This window comes from Equus przewalskii, chromosome 6, assembly GCF_037783145.1.
Source record: "Equus przewalskii isolate Varuska chromosome 6, EquPr2, whole genome shotgun sequence".
Lineage (NCBI taxonomy): Eukaryota > Metazoa > Chordata > Mammalia > Perissodactyla > Equidae > Equus > Equus przewalskii.
Genome location: NC_091836.1, coordinates 10886156 through 10906074, shown reverse-complemented (window position 1 = coordinate 10906074; position 19919 = coordinate 10886156). Strand labels below are relative to the sequence as shown.

Below are 19919 nucleotides of genomic sequence, written 5' to 3'. Positions count from 1 at the left end.
ATTTGTCTTGGCAATATACAACAATAGGACTACATTAATCAGGATTTTTAGTATCCTTCTTTGTTGAATATATTATCCAGTATTAAGCTAAAACAAAGATCAAAAAGAATTTGACTACCAAATAATTATTTAATATAACTACTCACATTAATAAGCAACAGCAATTAGGAACTGATATTTAATAGACTATAAAAGATACACTTTTTCTTTCTTAGAAAAGGAAGGAAATAAGTCAGAAGAGGATTCATAACAATGCAAAGGGATCCTCCTTTGCAAATTGTCCTAGTTCTGTGTGGGTATGAATACATGCTTTCAGAAGAAAACCAGAGCAGGACTCTACCTATAGTAAGACTAAGTGTTCACTGCAACACACTGGCTATACAAAGGTTGAATTTCTAACACCGAAAAGTCTTGGGAAATCTGTTTTTCCTTTTTTTAAGTTACACATCACCTTATCCCCACTTGACAAATCTGTTCCACAGGTTTAAGTAGGTTTACTGAAATCAAGCTTTGGGGAAGTAAGCAATACAGTGACAGATGCAAACATGATCTGTAAGGTCGTATTTCTTCTAGTAGTACTATGACTTTTTTATATTGCTGGTAATTAGATTTTTGAATGGTTTTTGTAGCTTATAACCTACTCCTCCCTTATTTTTGAAGCTTTTTATAAGATTTCTAAAGTTGTAGCGATAAATGAAAACATAAATTACAGTTAGAGGCCTACTATGACATTTCAGGTCAAGTACCAATTACTGCTACATGTATAACAATAATATAATAATGAAAATAATACCCAATCCTTCTATGGGGTTTACTGTATACCCAGGTACCTTTCTAAGTCCTTTAGATGTGTCAACTCTAATCCTCACAACCCTTTTAATTGACCTACTAATTATCTTTATTTTACCTCTGAGGAAACTGAATCAGAAAGGTTGAAAACTTGTCCAAAGTCATGCCCATTAAATACCACAGAGAGAATTTGAATTCAGTAAGTCTGGCTCCAGAGTGCGTGCCCTTCTCCACACTGCTAAATAATGAATGAATTGTATCCCATGTGTTCTGCAGTAAATCAGTGCTTTGGAGCCAATGACATAGTTTTTTTCATAGAAAATAGTAAGTAATTGTTTAGTTACTATTTAACTCATACAATACTACCTAGTTCATAACAAGTGGTTTATGGTACTAACATGGCGATTTGAGGTTCTAGGTCCAAGAAGCAAAGATCTTTAGGGTTAAGAAGGAAGGAGAAAAATAAATCACCTATCTTCCCTACACATGCTTCCTTCATAGATGCAGAGTCAGCCTCAGACAAAAACTTGAAATGTGTTTTTTCTCATATTCCACTTCTTTTTATTTACTTTTCTTCCCTAGTTACCTTGTGTATGTTTTCCTTCTGTCTATGCACTCAAATGTCACTTCACTCTGCAATGTCATTGCACTGTGCAAGTGTTCCTGATGGCCCTGTAGAGTTAGTTCCTGTCCTCTTTGCTCCCCTGACATATGACACCTCTTAATTTTACTCTTTGCACTCTGTGATGTGACTTCCTTTAACATAACCATCACCTTGTCTATCTTCCCTATTAGAGCGCAAGGTTTTTGAGAGTCAAAGTGTGTGTTATTCCTCTTGAACCTCCAATACCAAAAAAGTGTAAACTGTGTCAGATTCTTTAAATGCAAAATTATTCTAATCTTTATGGCAATCTCAAGGCAGATATAATCACTGTTATATGAATCAAGAAACCAAGTTTTAGAAAAGGTGGGTCACATAGTTAAAATGTGGCTGAACTGGGATTACAAAATAATTAAGTCTGCCTCAAAAGCTCTCTGCCTGACTCAACTGATTTATATGTAAATTTTAAAAGTGATGCTAAATTCCCTTTTATTATCCTTCACAATCCTATCCAACTCTCTTCCCATATAACCCATACTCCTTTATCTCTGGAAAAGTGTCTCAGTAAGATGTTAAAAGCAAAAAGATACAATTTAAATAATATACACTAAAGTAAAAATTATTGATCTCTTATTCTGTCTGTGGCATCTTATTTTTTAAAATATAATGATCATCCACCTAAATGACTGTTTGGTGGAAGTTTAGCCTGAGTAGTATAAATATGTTGCCACAGGGAAGGGAGAGGTTGTAGACAGTGGATCTGCTGCATTGGCCAGACCTGCCTGAGAGTCTATTTCTGACGTTAGTCTCTAAATTGTTCCAACCGGTTTTCTCTCTTTTAACTTTTCTTTTTTAACTCCCTTGTAAATTTCAAATTCTCTAAAAGCTTCTTAAGGATATGTCTTTTGGTTAAACAAAGGAAAAGACAGAAGAGCCTGTGTCAGTGACCAACTTGTGGCAGGCGGCTGTTTATACATATGAATCATTTGCAAGTTGGCCATCTATAAAATTTGTAAGACATGTATTTGATAATCGTGAGGTCAGGATGACAGCAGGATATTTCTTCATGTTGGCTTTAATTTATTTATTAAACCAATGAGTAAGAGAAATATTCTTTAGGATTCTGGATTTGGCACATTCTTCATTTTCTTTTTCTTTACAGTTATACTTTTTTAACACTCTGACATTTTAAAAGAAAACCTACATTTAAAGAAAAAGAGCATGGTATAATATTAAGCAGACCTTACTAATTATTAAGAAAATTAGGCTATGTATTCTCTTGACAGATATTTTGACAGATAATTAACACACTGTATAGCAGGCAACCTTACATTCTCTATAGATGAAGTCTGTCATTCCCAAAGATCAGGATAACCGCAATTTTACTTATATGGGTTACCCCTACACTTTACCTAATTTCATAACTTTGATGGATTTTCTCTTTCTTTATGAATTGAGAAAAAAATCCTCACAACATCCATTCCAATGAACTTGGGAAGAAGCAAATATTGCTTCTAGGATAGGCATGCTATTCATCCTAGAGGCTCATCTTTAACCACATCCTTTAAATATGATTTTAGGTAATATTGATAAAGTAATCCCAAACTCTAATTTGGCATTGCTATCACAAAGGAGGCATAATGATGCAATAGAAAAACACTCGCTGTGAGTAAGAGCTTGAGTTCTACATCTCCCACCAACTGTGACCTTCGGCAAGTCCCTTAACCAGCTGGTAACTAAGCAATAAAGTATAACATTGAAGAGTGTGCTTGTTACAGCCATACAAACATAGGTAAGAGGACCTCTTGCCTGTCTAAATGGCAGATTCTTTAACTATGAAAAATATATTAGATCAAAATGCTGTTTTGTCATGAGGACTAAATGAGAGAATGCATGAAATGCTTTCAGCTCAGTGCTTGGTGCATAGGAAAAACGTTAATCATTATCAAGCCTCCACTTATGCACTGATGTCTCTCTTCGACAGCGCTGAAAGACAAGGGTTATGAAATAGTAAGATGAATCATTGAGTTTTAAATGTTTAGAATAATGGCAAGATTATATTCGTATAAGTAAATTGCCTCCCAGGACGTCTACTTTGAAGAACACAACATTCATTTAAATATATGAGTTTCAGTACATTTGTTAAAAAAATCAGTTTTGTTATTTATGATCAATTTGCAAAATATCTCATTGGGGTGACCTGTGGAAGAAACTCTTCTGAATATTACAAATTACTTTCCAGAAGAAGGAGTTTTAGAACCTCAATATCCTGGATGTGATTTTTAGCACTGATAATAAACGTGATCACAAAATAAGAATATAATTCAATACAGAAGGATATAAATAAGAATATAAATTCGATATCTTTTCAGGATAAGGGAAACCTTAAGATATCTACCATAGAGTTGCTCAGTTTTAGACAAATTAACTGTGACAAAATGTGAGAATTAGTTCAGGAGAAAAATGGAAGAAAATAATTTCAAATGATTCATAGGGAGACTGAAGGTTACTTTTCAATACCTTATTGGATGCTCAGAGAAAAGTCAGGTAGATCATGTTAAGAATAGCAGTACAAAGCAAGGTAAGGAAAATTGGCAACCACAGGAAAATGGGCACCTTATTAATAATGGAAAGATTGTCTAAATAAAGTGAAAAGACCTATGGAACTTTTGGCAGCTCTGTTATAATGGCACTCCTCCAAAAGTAGCATTTTAACTTTCAATAATTACCTTAAAGATTATCTAAAATTATGAATTAAATACATTTAAAAATATTCCAGAGGCAATGGACCAATTGCAGAAATAGTGTGATGTTTGCCAATCATTATAAAGTCACAATTGTTAAGTGAGATAAAATAAAATGTCAGACATTCCCTAACTTGATTGAGAATAAAAATTCCCAGTGATGTGGTCCAAAATACGTATCTCTAATCACCACTACAAGCCTACTGAATCAGAATATTTAAGGGAAATATTAATGCTGAATTTTTAGCAAGATTCTCCTTAACATGATTCTGTATAGTCTTTCATGCAACTTTTGTTTGAAGTCCTGTCCAGTATAAAGAAGAGCTTTAAAAATAGGAAGAGTATGTAACATTAAAAAAAAAAAAAAAAAAAACACTTGGCAAGTAATGATTAGTGCAGTGGTTCTCAACTGTACTCAATATGTGAAATAGCTGGGCAGTGCTATGGAAATGCAAATTCCTGGGATTTACAGGGTGAAGATGACTTGCCTGTCTTAAACTACCACTTTCTTCCAACCCTTTCTCTGAAGGAGTACCGGCAACAGAACAATAGCAATAGTGGAGTCCAGGTGGTGTATATGAAGACCCAGGTTCTCCTGAGAACTCCCAGGGAAAGAGTGGTTCTAGGGCTTTACTCTTCAGGCTGGTAAACATTCTTAAAGACATTGCACAGTCTGCTAGCTGAGTGTGGTTCTGGGAGGGCCTGATGACTCACTGGACCTGGGAGAAGAGCTCCGGCCCCTTAGGGAGAGAGATCATTTGTATTTAATTGTTCCTAGTACTTTCAGTTGAGAGAGGGCTCCTGGGGTCCCCTTGGGAGGGAGGGGAGCAGAGTCATTCCCTGTGTCTTGAAAAGATTTGTTGATAATTTGTTCACTTTACAACATTTCTGGAATTAAAAACTGCTGATTTCTAGGATCACATCAGAAATTCTGATTGGGTGGATCTTGGGTATGGCCCAATGTTTCCATTTTTTACAAGCACTCTAGATTATTCTCATACAAATATTTGAGGATCATACTATCAAATGCTGGCCTATTAGATGTAATGTTATAGACTTCCAAAAGCTTTTGAGAAATTTTATTAAATGCTATTTTAAATCAAACAAGCAAACAGTGAATTGAAATAATGTGGAGGGATAATGTTTTGTCACAGCCAGGGAAATACCTTAGGTATGGGAAGCAACTTGTTGGCAAAATGGAATAGTGCTCAGGTGTTGAGTTGGGGCTGGCATTTGTTGATTATTTTGTAAAGCATTTTAATACGGGACATATAGTAATATAGGAATAATAAAATCTCCAAACTTTCAGGTGATACTGAGCTCTACTGGGTAGCAAAATATCAAGGCAGCAAATATAATTTCCATGAAGATTATCATAAGGCTGTATGGGTGGGTATTATAAAAGTGACAGATGAATTTCAATATGGACAAACATAAGGAAATGCTTTTAGAATAAAATCCTAACTATACTTATTACATAGTGTATTATATTGTTATATGGTGGATTACATTCCTGTTTATTGTAACTGACTAGCTATAATATCACAGTCAAGTCATTAAAATGCTTCCAGACTGAGCTAGGAGTCAAGAGGGCATCTCAAGAAGAGAGAAGAGGGACAAAGGCAATGGAGTCAGAAAATTCTGGAGTACATTTTAGATGGAGAAAGATTGAAGATAAGTGATGGAATATAAAACTTCTCCCAATGCTGCTTCTCCCCCACCCCTCCACCTCTATCAAAATCTCAATTCTAGTCAGAGGAGTTTGAATTTACACAGTAAACAAGAAAAGCAACAATAAACACTACAGGAATAGAAAAAGTCTAGGAAAGTAGTTCCTAACTGCAACGACCCATACACTGTTGAAATGCAGTGGGAACTGTGCCATAAATACTGTGTTAATAGCTAACCTTTAGTAAAGCTTATTATGTAACAGACACTGTTCTAATTGCTTTGCATGTATGAATGCATTCAATCCTCACAATAACCCTATGAGACAAGTATCCATGCTATCCTCGTGTTCAGATAAATAAATTGAAGCACAGACAGGTTAAGTCTCTTGTCCAAGGATAAAGTAGGTGGTTAATCAAACTTGATTTTGTGACCGGTTGACTTTAAACAAAATTAATCAAGATAGATTCTAGTTTAAATCTCTGTAATGATGCCACTCTCATGAATTTGCTTTCTGTAGCCTTCCTTGATTGATGGTTTAGGAGATGGTGTTACAGCTAGTTCACTGGCATTGTACTCACAGCCTCTCTTTTCTTCTACAGCCTAGAATCTGGCAATGCTCTTGAAAGTGAGTTTTGGATAGGAATACTATTCACCTTATGTGAATTGTAGAAAAAGGCAGTTAAAAGCCACTGATCTGGGTAAAAGGTAGACTGTGTTACAATTAGAAGAGAAAAGAAGGGGATGCATGAGGATGACATTGCAGATGCAGAATTCACAGGGCTTGCCAGACCTATGGAATATAGATGTGGTCATGAGATTAGAAGGGTTCTAATTGATCCAGAAATATTTACATTAGATGTTTAGGAGGGAGGCGATCTCACCAACAACACAGATATAAGCTGGAGAAGTTAAGATTCTAAACTGGAAATAGAGAAATAGAAGAGCCTACTAAAGAAAAATATTTAGAAATACAGAGGGGGCTCGGGAGTAGAAGCCTGGAAGAACACCTACATTTAGAAGGATAAACCTACTTAAATCCTGTACGGAACAATGGCAAGTGTAAACAAGCCAGACAAATGGTCGAACGGACACATACAGATGGATAGCTAAATGGAATGATTGATTTATGGGTAGATTGAGAAGAGACAGTGAAAGGTTCATCTGAAACTGTTCAGGAGAATCTACTGCCAGGTAAGTCAAGAAGAGAAAGTATTTTCAGCTTTAAACACAGATTTCTAAAAGGTCAAGAATGATGAAGGCTGAGAAAACACTTACAAAACCCTCAAAGTTGACATTCCTTTTTCATATTAAGAATGACATATTTACTGTGACAATGCCAGTTATCAAAAGTTTACATCCTTTTGGATTTTATTTCCTGAATTACAATAACAAATTTTCATGTAGGAAGCCAGGAAAAAGCCTGAGTTAGATACATGTTTAACAAATTTATCTTCTTATTTGTAAGCACTTATTAAATAATTCTTCAAAATTTCTAAGACATATTAAGGGAGTTAATAAAATGATGAACATTGTTTTTCTTGATAAAAATTCCTATCTCTATAGATAGAAGTTCAAATTGTTTTTATAAGTCTGCTTGAGGAGAAATTGAAGTGTCTGAAATAACTGATTGTCAGGACATCTGAGCAAACAAAGTATTCGTTTTATTCAGAAATCATGCAATGATTTCTTGATGCTTTTAGTTAATTTGTGTCATTGCAAGATGATAAGCTTTCCAAAGAGACACATACCAGAATAAATAAAAGATTAATAAAAGCCAAATAAGTTTCTATATTCCTGCAGAGCTTGACACAAAATCTTAATATTATTCAGCTTTCTTTGCATACATAAATATACCCGAATGGGAGTGTTCTTGTCACAAGTTTTCCAAGTCCTCTTGGAACTATTCATAAATAGAAAATTTTCAATACAAAACAGGGGAAGAAAAACTCTCTTGGGTTTAGAGTAGGAAATTCAATACTCAAGGAGCAGAACTTAGAGGAGAAAGTGAAAAAATTAAGAATATCCAAGGCCATTCCAATTGCCATATTCCTTTGTGATAAACAGACTGATCAGAAAATAAGAGCGACTTTGTTGCATCTCACTGTTGGAGTGACAAACCAAATTTCAGGGAGCAGAAAGAGACAATCAACAAGATCCAGTCTACTTCATCAGGGGCAAAACAGAGATGACTGGGGTAGAACAGGGGTACATTTAAATTGATGTTTATTCTTTCAAATGTTATTTCTGAGTCAATAACTTTAATCTTACATGCTAAATAACCAGCAGAATGCTGTTTAACAGCCAGCTCTCTGGAGTTGGAGCCTGATTTCAAGCTACCAAGAAGGGAAGAGATGCATACAATGGACTCTTGCAAGCAGGAACAAGCCAACTCCAACACTACCAGAATAACCATGAATATTCCAGAGACAAGTAAGGAAAAAAATTTGCTCCAGATTTCTCTTTGTTCTTTGTATTAGTTTTCTATGGTTGCTATAAAAAAACCCCCACAAACTTGCTTATTTAAAATGACACACACTTATTCTCTTACAGTTCTGGAAGTCGGAAGTTCAAAATCAGTTTCACTGGGCCTAAACCAAGGAGGCTTCCCTTGCCATCTTGAGGGCAGAGCATCTTCCTTTGGGAGGCTCTAGAGAGGATCCCTTTCCTTGCCTTTTCAGGCACCTAGAGTCACATCCCTTACATTCCTCAGCTATGGCCCCTTCTTTCATCTTTAAATCTTATCACTCCAATCTCCACTTTCATCATACATTGCCTTCTCCTCTTCTGTGGTCAAATCTCCCTCTGCTTCTCTCTTATAAGGACACTTGTGATTACATTTAGAGCTGACCCTAGTCAACCAGAGTAATCCAGGGTAATGTCCACAATGTCAAGATCCTTAGCTTAATCACATCTGCAAAGTCCCTTTACCATATAAGGTAACATTCAAAATTTTCAGGAATTAGGATGTGGACAACTTGGATGCCATTATTCATCCTATTACAGTCTTCAGGGGCATGCCATTTTTAATATTTTTAAACTGTTTTTAGGACTTACATTATTCAGTAGTAAATTAATGGGGTTGATTAATGGATTATGTAATTAGATAATTCTGTGCATAATTTCCTTGTTGACACAATTCTTGCCTTAAAAATAAATATGTTATTTACACATACATTCTCAGCTGATGACTTTGCCTGTAGTTCACTTAAAAAAAAAGCCATCAGACTTTCCACCACCAAATAGTAGGTTATCTGCATCTGTAGTCTTTATTTTTCTCTCCATTGTGACATGGATTCTCTAACAAAGGCCAATCTTTCTGCACGTCTGAATCTATTCCCACTCACTTTCTCAAGTTACTTCTTCAATTGTTCTTCTCTCTACTGTATTATACAACACCAGGGATGAGAAAAGGACCTCTGGACTGTATTCTTTCCTTTTCTTTTCTTTTTTTATTATCCTCTCTGTACCACTGTGGCGTCACTATAGCCCCAGGGAACAGGATTGGGAAAATGCTGCCTATGGAAGAAGGGGGATGTTGTAAGAGAAGATCCCACCTGGACCAGAAGAGGAGTGAGGAGCCTGGTCCTGTACATAGTGGGCTGGGGGAAGGTGCTTTGCTACATCTTCCCGGAGAATTGAACCTAACAGCAGAATGTAGTGATCCTCTCTATCCCTTGAGATGCATTTAATATCTTGCATGATATTAAGAGAACAGCCTCAACTTCTTTCTAGTTAACATTTACTTGCATACATTTTCAATTCTTTCACTTTAATCCTTGTAAATTTTTTAGAACAACACCTCACATGTAGTAATTAAATGTAAGTGTGGGTTAAATAAAAATAAAATAAGCTTAAAAAAAAAAAAGCCTGCAGAACTGGGATGGGAACTCAAATGAGAGGAGAAATGAAAGTATGAAATTGCCATACATAAGACAGACACAGTGAGACCCTGAAGGGAGACTAGAGGCGACAGTGTTCGTGGGGAGAGTCAGAGGCGTGTTGAGGGAGAGAGGGCAGTTGCAGGAGTGAAACCTTGGCAAAAGAGAGATGTAGTTAAAGGGAGAGTGTTTAATAAGTTTTGCTGTGTCATGTGGAATGCAAGCACTTCATTCATTACTCTCCAAACGTCTAGTAAAAATCTGTATTACTCACAAATGCTGTTGGAGTTAGATTTGTTTCTTTTGTTTTTAATGCAATATGTGAGATTGGCCTCAGGGGGCCCTCCTGGGGCACTGAACAAGGGCAGGCAGATGCTGGGATGCACAGTTACACACAGTATTTAGGGTAATATCCTCCTTCGTCTTAGACTGTAAACTACACAGAGACAGTTCCTGTATTTGGTTTACCCACACTTATATCCCCAGTGCCTAACAAGGTATCTGACACATTTGTGAATGCATGGGGATAATTTTCCAGTGTCAGTTGAGGAAAATCTGATCATGTCACTCATGCATTTAAAATCTTCCAAAATTCTGCCGTTACTTTGATAATAGCATGGGCAATATAGTCTTTCACGGTAGGACCCCTTGCTCCTCTCCACTTTCATGCCTCCTCGTTGTTTGTGTTTTAACTCAAGTGCAATTACATCATGCTGTCTCCTATACTTGCTCTTGGTGGATACTCAAGGACGTTTTCTTTACTTATTCATTTAATGCCAAATTATCTTCAAAACTCAAATCAGAAGTCACCTCTTCCAGAAAGTATTTCCTGATGTGTCACATAGGTTAGATGTTCCTATTTGGGGTTACCATAGCAGCACATGCATATATATCTATCATAGCACTGCATTGTAATTATCTGTCATTCTCACTAGCCTGTAAGCTCCTCAAAACCCTTATATGTGGATCTGGACTCATGTCACAGAACCTAATGCACAATGGATACAACATACTTACTGAGTGAATCGATAAATGATAGAGGCTTAATTTATAAGAAAAATCAATCTTCAACATTAGGATATTTGAATTTATATCAGTATTAGATGGAATTCCTTTCTGTAAGGAAATGTCCTAAGGCTGTAAAAATTCTCTATACTATCACCCATCTTTCAGACACATTTTGTGAGCCAGTTCAAATGATCTTGGCCAGAATTTTGCCTCCTGCAACCACAACTGCAACCAGGTCTGTACAAGTGCAACCAGTTTCACACAGTTGCAACTTGAGGGCAACCTGCAAATGCACGGGAGTTAACTCCCTGTGAGCCACCCTCAGGGAATGGGAGATGGAAGCCCAATGATATGTCCATCAAGGAGACTATTCTGAGTGCATTTCATATGGCTCGTGTCCTGGGGGATCAAGCACCAGCTGCCTGTAGAAGTGGTCATCTCTGATACAGCCCCCTTATCACCATTTCCCTCCTCAACCCCACCTCATCCCACACTCCTGCTCTCTGGGGTAAGTTTCAAATAAACCACCTACAAGCAAATTTTGTTTGGAGCTTTGCTTTATGAGAGCCCAAGCTAAGACAATATATCCTACAATAGTTTATAAATAAAATTTTATTTATGCTTGAAAGAAGCTAATGTACCTCTATATATAACCTCTATTATTTTTAGAAATGTCTACTTTTTTTCAGAGAAGTGTAAAAGCACAATGTTCTTGAAATGATTTTTATAGCTAACTCGATGGTCACAGCAGATTAAACATAAATTTTATATTCAAACCCCTGCAGAGGTGTTTGCCCAGCTTGCAGAAATATCTATTATAATGTCTGTCTCTGCACTAAGAGGTTTGTAAAACCCAGCAGGAATTGCAGCTGACTGTGGCACAATAAAAAATGGATTCATTTGCAATCGTATTCTATTTTTATTTTCAGACTAAGTGTTTAATGTATGCCACCTACTTGACAAAACATTCAGGAACATGTCCTTCTTATGAACACTCTTTTCAATTATTTTTTTTTTGAAAAGAGATCAAATAGTGATATGAAAGTTTTTGATTTAAAAATGCTGCAGTCCAATCTACGCCTTTCTTGGAATAATATTGAAAGTTTTTCACACATCATCCTGGTATGAATTCTGTAATCATTCAATTAGCTCAGTAATTTTTAATAGCAACTGTTAATTTAGGATTACATATAAATGTCGAGTCTGAGAAGCTTGGTGGTTGTTGTGGGTTCCCCTGTCTGTAGAATTGGTTCCCTTCTGAGGTGGCGGTGGGGGGATGGCTGGGTGAGGTGTGTTGACAGTCAGCACTGCTTTGATGTGAAGGCAAGGAAGGCACTGGCTCTCAGGCTGCAGACACCCACATGACAGAATGAGAAGGTTTTGCATTGTGTGCCACCATTCACATTAAGAACATTAGCTTTCCCAGAAAGTTCATTCACATCGTTAAGAGACATACCCTTTGGTCCTTTCGCATGTAAGGATAAGGAAGAGAAGGGATTCCAGTATTTCACTGAAACAGATAGTCCACATACATAGCTCCACTCTCCCTTTGTTCAGTCCCATTTCTTATGCTCACCCTTTGATTCCAGAGCTTCAGGCTTCCACTGGGCACACTGTCTTTAGCCCGTTCTTTAGATCCCTTAAACTTTATTCTAGGTTTTAGTTTCTCCACCTGTTTAATCCTTTAACTCATATCCTTCCTTATTCCTATAGAAATATATCAAAATGCGTCACTTGTTAGTGAAGTTCTTCCTCTCCTTCAGCATTCTCATTGATGATATGAAGTTCTTGTAGGGTCTCAGAAGGGGGAAAGGCAACAAACACATGCACCTAGTCCACCATCTTGAGCTGCATGCCATTTCTTGTTGAAACACTCATTTCCCTTGGCTTCCTTCGCACTACACTATTGTTTTTCCTGCTATCTCTCTGACCCCTCCTTTTCATTATCTTTTGTAGGATTTTCATTCTTTACCCTTCCAATCAAATTTGGATTACTCAAGGCTTAGTCCTAAGCTGACTTCTCTTCATTTCATACTCTTTTCATGGGCTTTCTTAACCACATCAATGGCTTCATTTACCCTTTGCATTGTGCTGACTCATGTTTATATTTCAAAACTATTAGTGAAACTATTGATTGTGTTTGTAGAGTGGAATTTTAAGAAAAACCACATCCAAAATGTATCACAATCTTATTCTCCCTGTTATATTCAATTTGTGCCACTTATGAAAAACATATCTAATACAGCATACATATCTAAAAATAACTTAAAAACTTTTAACAATATGATACTGAATGATAATTATATAGTGATAATTTGTAAACATCTATTGATTTTCAGCTTTTACAGTTAGTTTATGGGCAAGTTTAGAACACATGGTTGTATGTGCTGGAGAGAATGTCAAAGTGGCAGACAAAAGAACATAAAAGTAGTGTAGAAATGGTAAAGGAAAAAAGAGGAATAAAAATATCTTCAGTTTATGTCATAGGAAGTGAAGAATTATTTTCAAGAGTTAAGAGAACAGTAGAGATTTAAGTACATTATCAAAGTTAAAAAAGTAAGCAACTGAAACTACTACATAAATATAAAATAGAGGAGGATTGAAGAAGCATATGTATATTTATCATATGAGGGGGTCAACAGTTATTGTCTAAACTTGATTAAACAAAAAGCATAGATGTTTTCTAGCATATGAGAACCTCATGAATTAAAAAGGGAGCAGGTAAGAAGTTGGCTTTAGAGAGTGGGATTTCATGTGAGGGAGGTGTGGAGGCTTTTTCTTTTTTTATCATCAGCACTTAGAAACCACTACATTCATTTGACGTGGATGTATTACTATGATAAAAAATAAACAGTAGTAGACAAATAACCATCAAGAAAACAATAACCTTAGATAATTTACACAAAGAAGAACCATGAGTTTTCTAACTTCTTTCATAAAATCTTAAATAAGACAGTTATTGAATGATGTCATTGAAAGTTAACAGATGTTTTCTACCTGTTTGTTTTTCATTTAAATGTTAACTTTAATAACACTTTCATTTTACTTATTTGTATTGCTTTATTGAGCCTTTCATATAGTACTGCTCAAGTAATGATTTTTTGAAAATATAGATGTTCATAAAAGAAAACATTAGTCAACAGTTTCAACTGCTTCAGTAAACTCAATTAATATGATGACTAAAAAATATTTATTAGTTTAGTGACATAGTATTGGTTATGTAAGAATTAATAACTGGGCCTGGCCTGGTGGTGCAGCACTTAAGTGCACACGTTCTGCTTTGGCGGCCCGGGGTTCACTGGTTCAGATCACTGGTGCGGACATGGCACTGCTTGGCAAGCCATGCTGTGGTAGGTGTCCCACATATAAAGTAGAGGAAGATGGGCACAGATGTTAGCTCAGGGCCAGTCTTCCTCAGCAAAAAGAGGAGGATTGGCAGTGGATGTTAGCTCAGGGCTAATCTTCCTCAAAAAAAAAAAAAGTAATGACTAACAGTACAATGTTCTGAAAAGGCCAGAGGAAATGAAAATCAACAATCAAGGATGGAGGGAGTGGTTCTAATAAGAGAAGGAACAGTACAGTTTCTCAATTGGAATAAGGTGAAGGAAGAACAGCATGGATGGAGATGTAGTTAGATTTGAATTTTATTAGTACAAAGATGAATTTGATACAGTTTTTGTGAAGTAGTAGTGGGGCAGTCCAGTTTAAGGAAAGCAGAGAAGCTTCCAAAAACTTTTGGGAGAGTTAGAGATTAACCATCCACAGAAACTTAGTAGGATTGAGTGACAATGTTGAAGTTCCATTTGGAGTTGGTGATCATGAGTCCATGGCAGCTGTAACTCTCTAGTAGCTCTCAGATTCTCAAGTCAGTTGCAGAGTAAAGGTATAATGAGTTGGGGTTTTGCCAAACAAGAGCAATAAAAGACAGAAGTGGAATGGAGTTTAAATAGTAGGAAAAACTTTCTCTAATTATTCCTGAAATATTTGACCATGGAAGGTAGATGGTAAAGTTAAGTGATACATTTGGGCAACGAAATAAAGGAGGCTGTTGAACATGGGTACCAAATTTTTGAATTACTAGTGAAGGTGGTATCAGTTTTGGATTCTGACTTGTACATGTGCTACTGTCCCGTGTGATGATCAATGTCACGTTAAGATCTATTGTGTGAAAAGAAGGAAGAGCCTCCTCAGCCTTAGGCACCATCCAAATGTAAAATGTTGTTGCATAAATGGATAGTGTAAATGGAACCAGTTATTGGCCAGTTAGCAAAATATTGCAATTTTCAGACAAAGATGCTTTCAATTCTCAAGAAATTAATGAGAAAATGCTCAGAAATTTTATGGAAATGGTTTATAGAGAATCACCTCAACTCTAAGCTTTTACCTAGATACATTTTAAAAACGCATATCTATTTTCCTTTTTTCTTTTCACCCTTATAGATATTCTTATATAATCCTGAAGTTGGCATACTATATACACATTCATGGCTTTAACTATAGTGATGGAATACACAGTGACGTGTAGATTAAATTTCTTTCTCTAGCCTAGCTCTCTCTTATGATATTAGGCATGTATACCTGATACCTACTGTGTATTTCCACATAGATTTCCCACGGATATTTTATCTCATCATACCCAAAACTGAATTCCTCATATTCACTAACTCCTCATTTATTCCCTCATCTGTGTTATCTGATCTCATGAAGAGAATCATCACCGTTCAATGAACTATGCCAACGCTTCCTCCTACTGCAGAGCCCTATGTTTAATCAATCATCGTATCCTGATAATTCTACTTCCTTAACATCCACACATGTTTCCTGTCCACCAATGCTGTTACCACTGCTTACCTTCTGTCCCTCGTCGCCTCTCGGCTGGTTAGTTTTGATAGCCTCTGAATTGTTCTCTCAATTTATATTCTTGTTTCCCATCTATTCCTCCATGCCATTACCTAGTTGTGTGACCTTTGGTAGGTCCCTTCATCTCTCTGATATTGGCTTCCTTGCGTCTAAAATACATATTGCATTTATACTCTCTACCTGGTAGGATTAGTACTACTATATATATATATATGCATATATATAAATATTATATTATATATACTATGAAGTCTAAATATATGAGAAATGAAGTGGTAAGCAAAAATCTTGTAATATAACTTTGATTGTACATTCCAGAAACATATATTCTAAAACTAATCATATAAAAGAGTAGTGTTGAAACAGATTATTTTTTAAGCTTCACAATCAATCAGGATTCTCAAGCTCACTTCTTAATAACGCCTTCATAGATTTTTTATTGCATGACAGAGCAAGCCACATATCATATATCAACTCTAATATAACACTTGACTTCTTTAATGAGATGCTTAACTGTAAATGTCTAAACTACAAATGAGGTGTTTAAATTTGAAGATACTTTAGATAGATGGCAATACCTATAATTATAGAATCATCATTTCTGCCTGAATTGCACTTAAAAGTTAAAGTTCCAACTGCTCCTATTATTGGAAAAGTAATAATAACAATTATAACTATACCATGAAGTATTAAAAGCTGAACATTCAATTTGAAGGTAGCTAAAATAAAAATGTAATGAAAAGTGAACCTATAAAATGCTTGCAATTCATACACATATGCTATATAGAGGCACTAAAGAGCCAAGAAAAGAACTGTGGAGTCTTTATTACACTTCATCTTCTTCTGATTCTCTCTGCCTTTTTGGCATTAAGGTAGCAATGTAGCTAATATTTCTCATCCGCATATCATCACTTTCCTAAGTCAAAGTTTTTATCCTAAGGTATGCATAATGTAGCGTTTCTAAATATAGCAAGTGCCTTCTTATGTTATTTGTGCTGGGTTTAAGTGCTTAGAAAAACACTAATAGATCTTTGTTTTTCACATCTGAGACGGCTGACCATTTCACTCCAGGCCATGCAACTTACCATCGTTACGCAGAGTGAGTGGTGTTGGAGGACTAAGTACTCGAGCATTTGTCACTGTGTTTTTCACCAGACAAATATAGCTGCCAACATCTGATGTTTGGACTTTAGAAATATAAAGGTTGCCTGTCTCCTGGGAAATGAACCGCCGACTGTCTTCCGCCACAAAGGAAGGGAACTCGTTAAATACCCAGCTATAGATGATCTCTGAAAATACACAAAATTCAATTGTTGAAAGACACAAATTATTTTACTAACAGTTAAAGCTCAAACAATAAAGTCTTTACTAATTGTTAGATATATTGCAAAGCTATACATATTTGATCCAGGTATCTATTATAATTTAGTATTTTATGTTCAAAGGATTGTTGCTCTTAATGATTACAGAAAGAGCTGAAATATTTCTTAAGGATATTTAGCCTTCATCCATCCATCCACCCATCCATCCATTCAATTCCAATGTGTGTTGGATGTGTATTAGATGATTGGCACTATGACATCACTGAAATTAAAAAGATGAGAGAGAGAGTTTCCAATTCTCAAAAATCAGTCTAATGGGAGAGACCTACCCAAAACTATGAAACAATGTGGAATAAAGAAATGGGGATGTATATTCTATTGTAAAGAGATCATGGGAGAGGGGCACTTAAGCAATTATGCCGACCCGCAGAAACATTCTCAGTTGAGACACCTGAGCAACATTCATTTACTCATTTGTTCAATAAATGTTGGTTGAGAGTCAGTTCTCATGGAGCTTCAGTATAGTGGGAATGAAACAAGAATACACAAAGAAGTAAGTATATATCAAGTCATTATAAGTGCTGCGAAGAAAACTAATGCATGTTAAGAAAGCTAGAGAGTGACAGGGGTGAGCAGGACATACAAATTTATATTTTAAAAGCTCTCTGACTGCTGGGTAGAGAAGAGACAGAGTTGAGGACAAAGAAGGGATCAGGGAGAGGGGAAACAGGAGGAAAAATGTTCACTAATCTAAGATGCTTTTTGTAAAATAGCCATGAAAGATATAAATAACACGCACTAGAATGATAGTGGTAGTGACAGTAGTGGTCAAGTGGTGAGAAGTGATTGGTTCTAGTAAATATGTGGTAGTAGAGTTGACAGGAGTTGCTGATGGATTGATTATGAAATGTGAGAAAGAGAAAAGTCAAAGAGTAAGACTGCGGACCTGAGTAACTAAACAACCAGAAGAATATATTTACCTTTACTAAAATGGGAAGATGACAGACAGAGCAGTTCTTTGGAGATGTGGGTGGAGTAAAACCAGGAGGGTAATTCTGACAGATTAAATTCGACATACTATCTGGTATTCAATTAGAGAAGCTGATAAGGCAGTTTTATCTTCAAATATGGAGGCCAAGGGAGAAATTTGTGTTGGTATTATAAATTTGAAAGTTTTAAAAGATTAGTTGGAGCTAGCCAGATGAAGAGTGTATGGGTGCTGAAGGTATTCCAATCAGAGGAGAAAAATGAAGAAGGTCCTTCAGACAAGAAGTTGAATAGTATGAATGGACCACCACAAACAGTTCTGTGTTATTGGAGTAAAAATCCAAGAAAGGGCATGGTAAGAGAAGAGGTTGGAGAGATTGGATTATTAAACCCTAAATTACTAAACACAGATTAACATGGTGTGTATGTTATGTTAAGGAGCTTGTGCTCTATCCTATATGTAGTGTGGCACCACTGGACATTTTCCAGCAGAGGGTTGACATAGATATATATGTTAGTAGGTTATTCTGGAGATTCTGTGAAGGTTGGATTTAAGTAAGAGCAAAGTTGCAGGAGGGAACAACAGGACAATATTGCATACTGAAGATAAGGGCTGAAGAAATCTGAATCAGAACGATGATCATAATAATGGAAGAAGGATATTGGTCCAAGAAAGAGTATCCATGTAGCCTTACTCAAAGAAAACCCGTAGATTCATTCTCTTCTCACACTGCTAAACTAGACTGTCAACTCAAGGACTTCTTACATTTAACAATATGAATTCTTCTGTATTATAATAAGAGTTTCATTTTTTGTTCACACATCGCTCACAAACATTTTGATATTTTTGCAATTTATTTTAGGTTAGATTTTACTGGCGTTATCTCAATTTTTGGTTTGTATCACTTGAAATTTGGGGAAAAAGAAAGCAGTGAACAATTAAATTAAAGGCCATCATTCATTAAAATACTATTTCTGTTATACTGATAGTGTTTGTTTAGCCGATGTTTTGTAAAATATTTTTAGAATAGAAAAAAAGTATTTACACAAAATTGACATTTCCTCAAATTTTACAGGTAAGTGAGTATCTGGGAGTTCAAAAATGCTCATTTAGTTTTTAAAATAATTTTTCAGTTTTACATAGCAAAGGATTTCATAATTCCAAGAAGGATAAAAAGTAGAAATGGTACATAATAGAAAAGCTAACAATCTGAGTTTGGATTGGATTTTCTGCTTGTTCCAAAAGTAAAATTATTGAGCTGGGCTCAATCTCTCTCAAGATGGCTTTTTACTTTCTCCTATAAGGTTTTTCATTCTCCATAAGTAGTTATTTAATATATTTTTCAAAATTTACTATCACACAAAACAAGCATTAACTATATTTTTATTAAAAAGTCAGAGTCTGAGGATTATAAAATACCTCAAGAAGGCAGTAAAACATAGCTGGCCCTGGACTCACAGTCTTTAGCTTCATATACCACTTTGTTTCATACCAATTGTGATGGTCTTTAAAAATATCTTAATGCAAGCTGATTTGTTAAGTATTAAAATTTTAATATTATTATTCATTTCAGAAGCATATTGAGACTAGTTGGTCAATTGTGATTTTCCCATTTTTCTAAAGTTCTTTTAATACTATGTTTAGCTAAGACAATTAAAAATGTTTTAGAAGTCCTTGATATGATTCTTCAGTGAATACTCCTTATGTTAGCAGACAATGACTACTTTTTGAGCTATTCTGTGCGTCCCACATTGTGAGAGTCTCTTAAAGATGGTTTTTTGTCAGCTTCTACCAAAAGTCCTACTTGGGTAGTATCTATTTGGGATCAATATTTATGTTAAATTTTATTACCACAGTTTTTGTACTATGTGGTGGCGTACATTTGGCCTATGAACCCATGTGCTGTGTTGGCTTGAGGTTTTCATTTCTCTTGGGAGATTTTTCATCTTTCTCCTTGAGTCAGCAAGAATCATTCTAGTTCACTGAGGGCATAGCCCATTACGGTCCTAGCTTGAAGCAGGCATTGCTGTTCTAACTTCCTCTCTCAGATAGACTCAA

General features: G+C 35.8%; 1 protein-coding gene across 2 annotated transcripts in view; it reads right to left on the bottom strand.

The window, feature by feature from the left end:
* Positions 1-19919, bottom strand: part of CNTN5 (contactin 5) — a 1129093-nt gene that overhangs the window by 298212 nt on the left and 810962 nt on the right. For both annotated transcript variants that reach the window (XM_070623012.1, XM_070623013.1), the window contains one exon: positions 16637-16840. In XM_070623012.1, coding sequence (XP_070479113.1) covers positions 16637-16840 — 204 coding nt within the window. The remainder of the gene's footprint in view (positions 1-16636; positions 16841-19919) is intronic.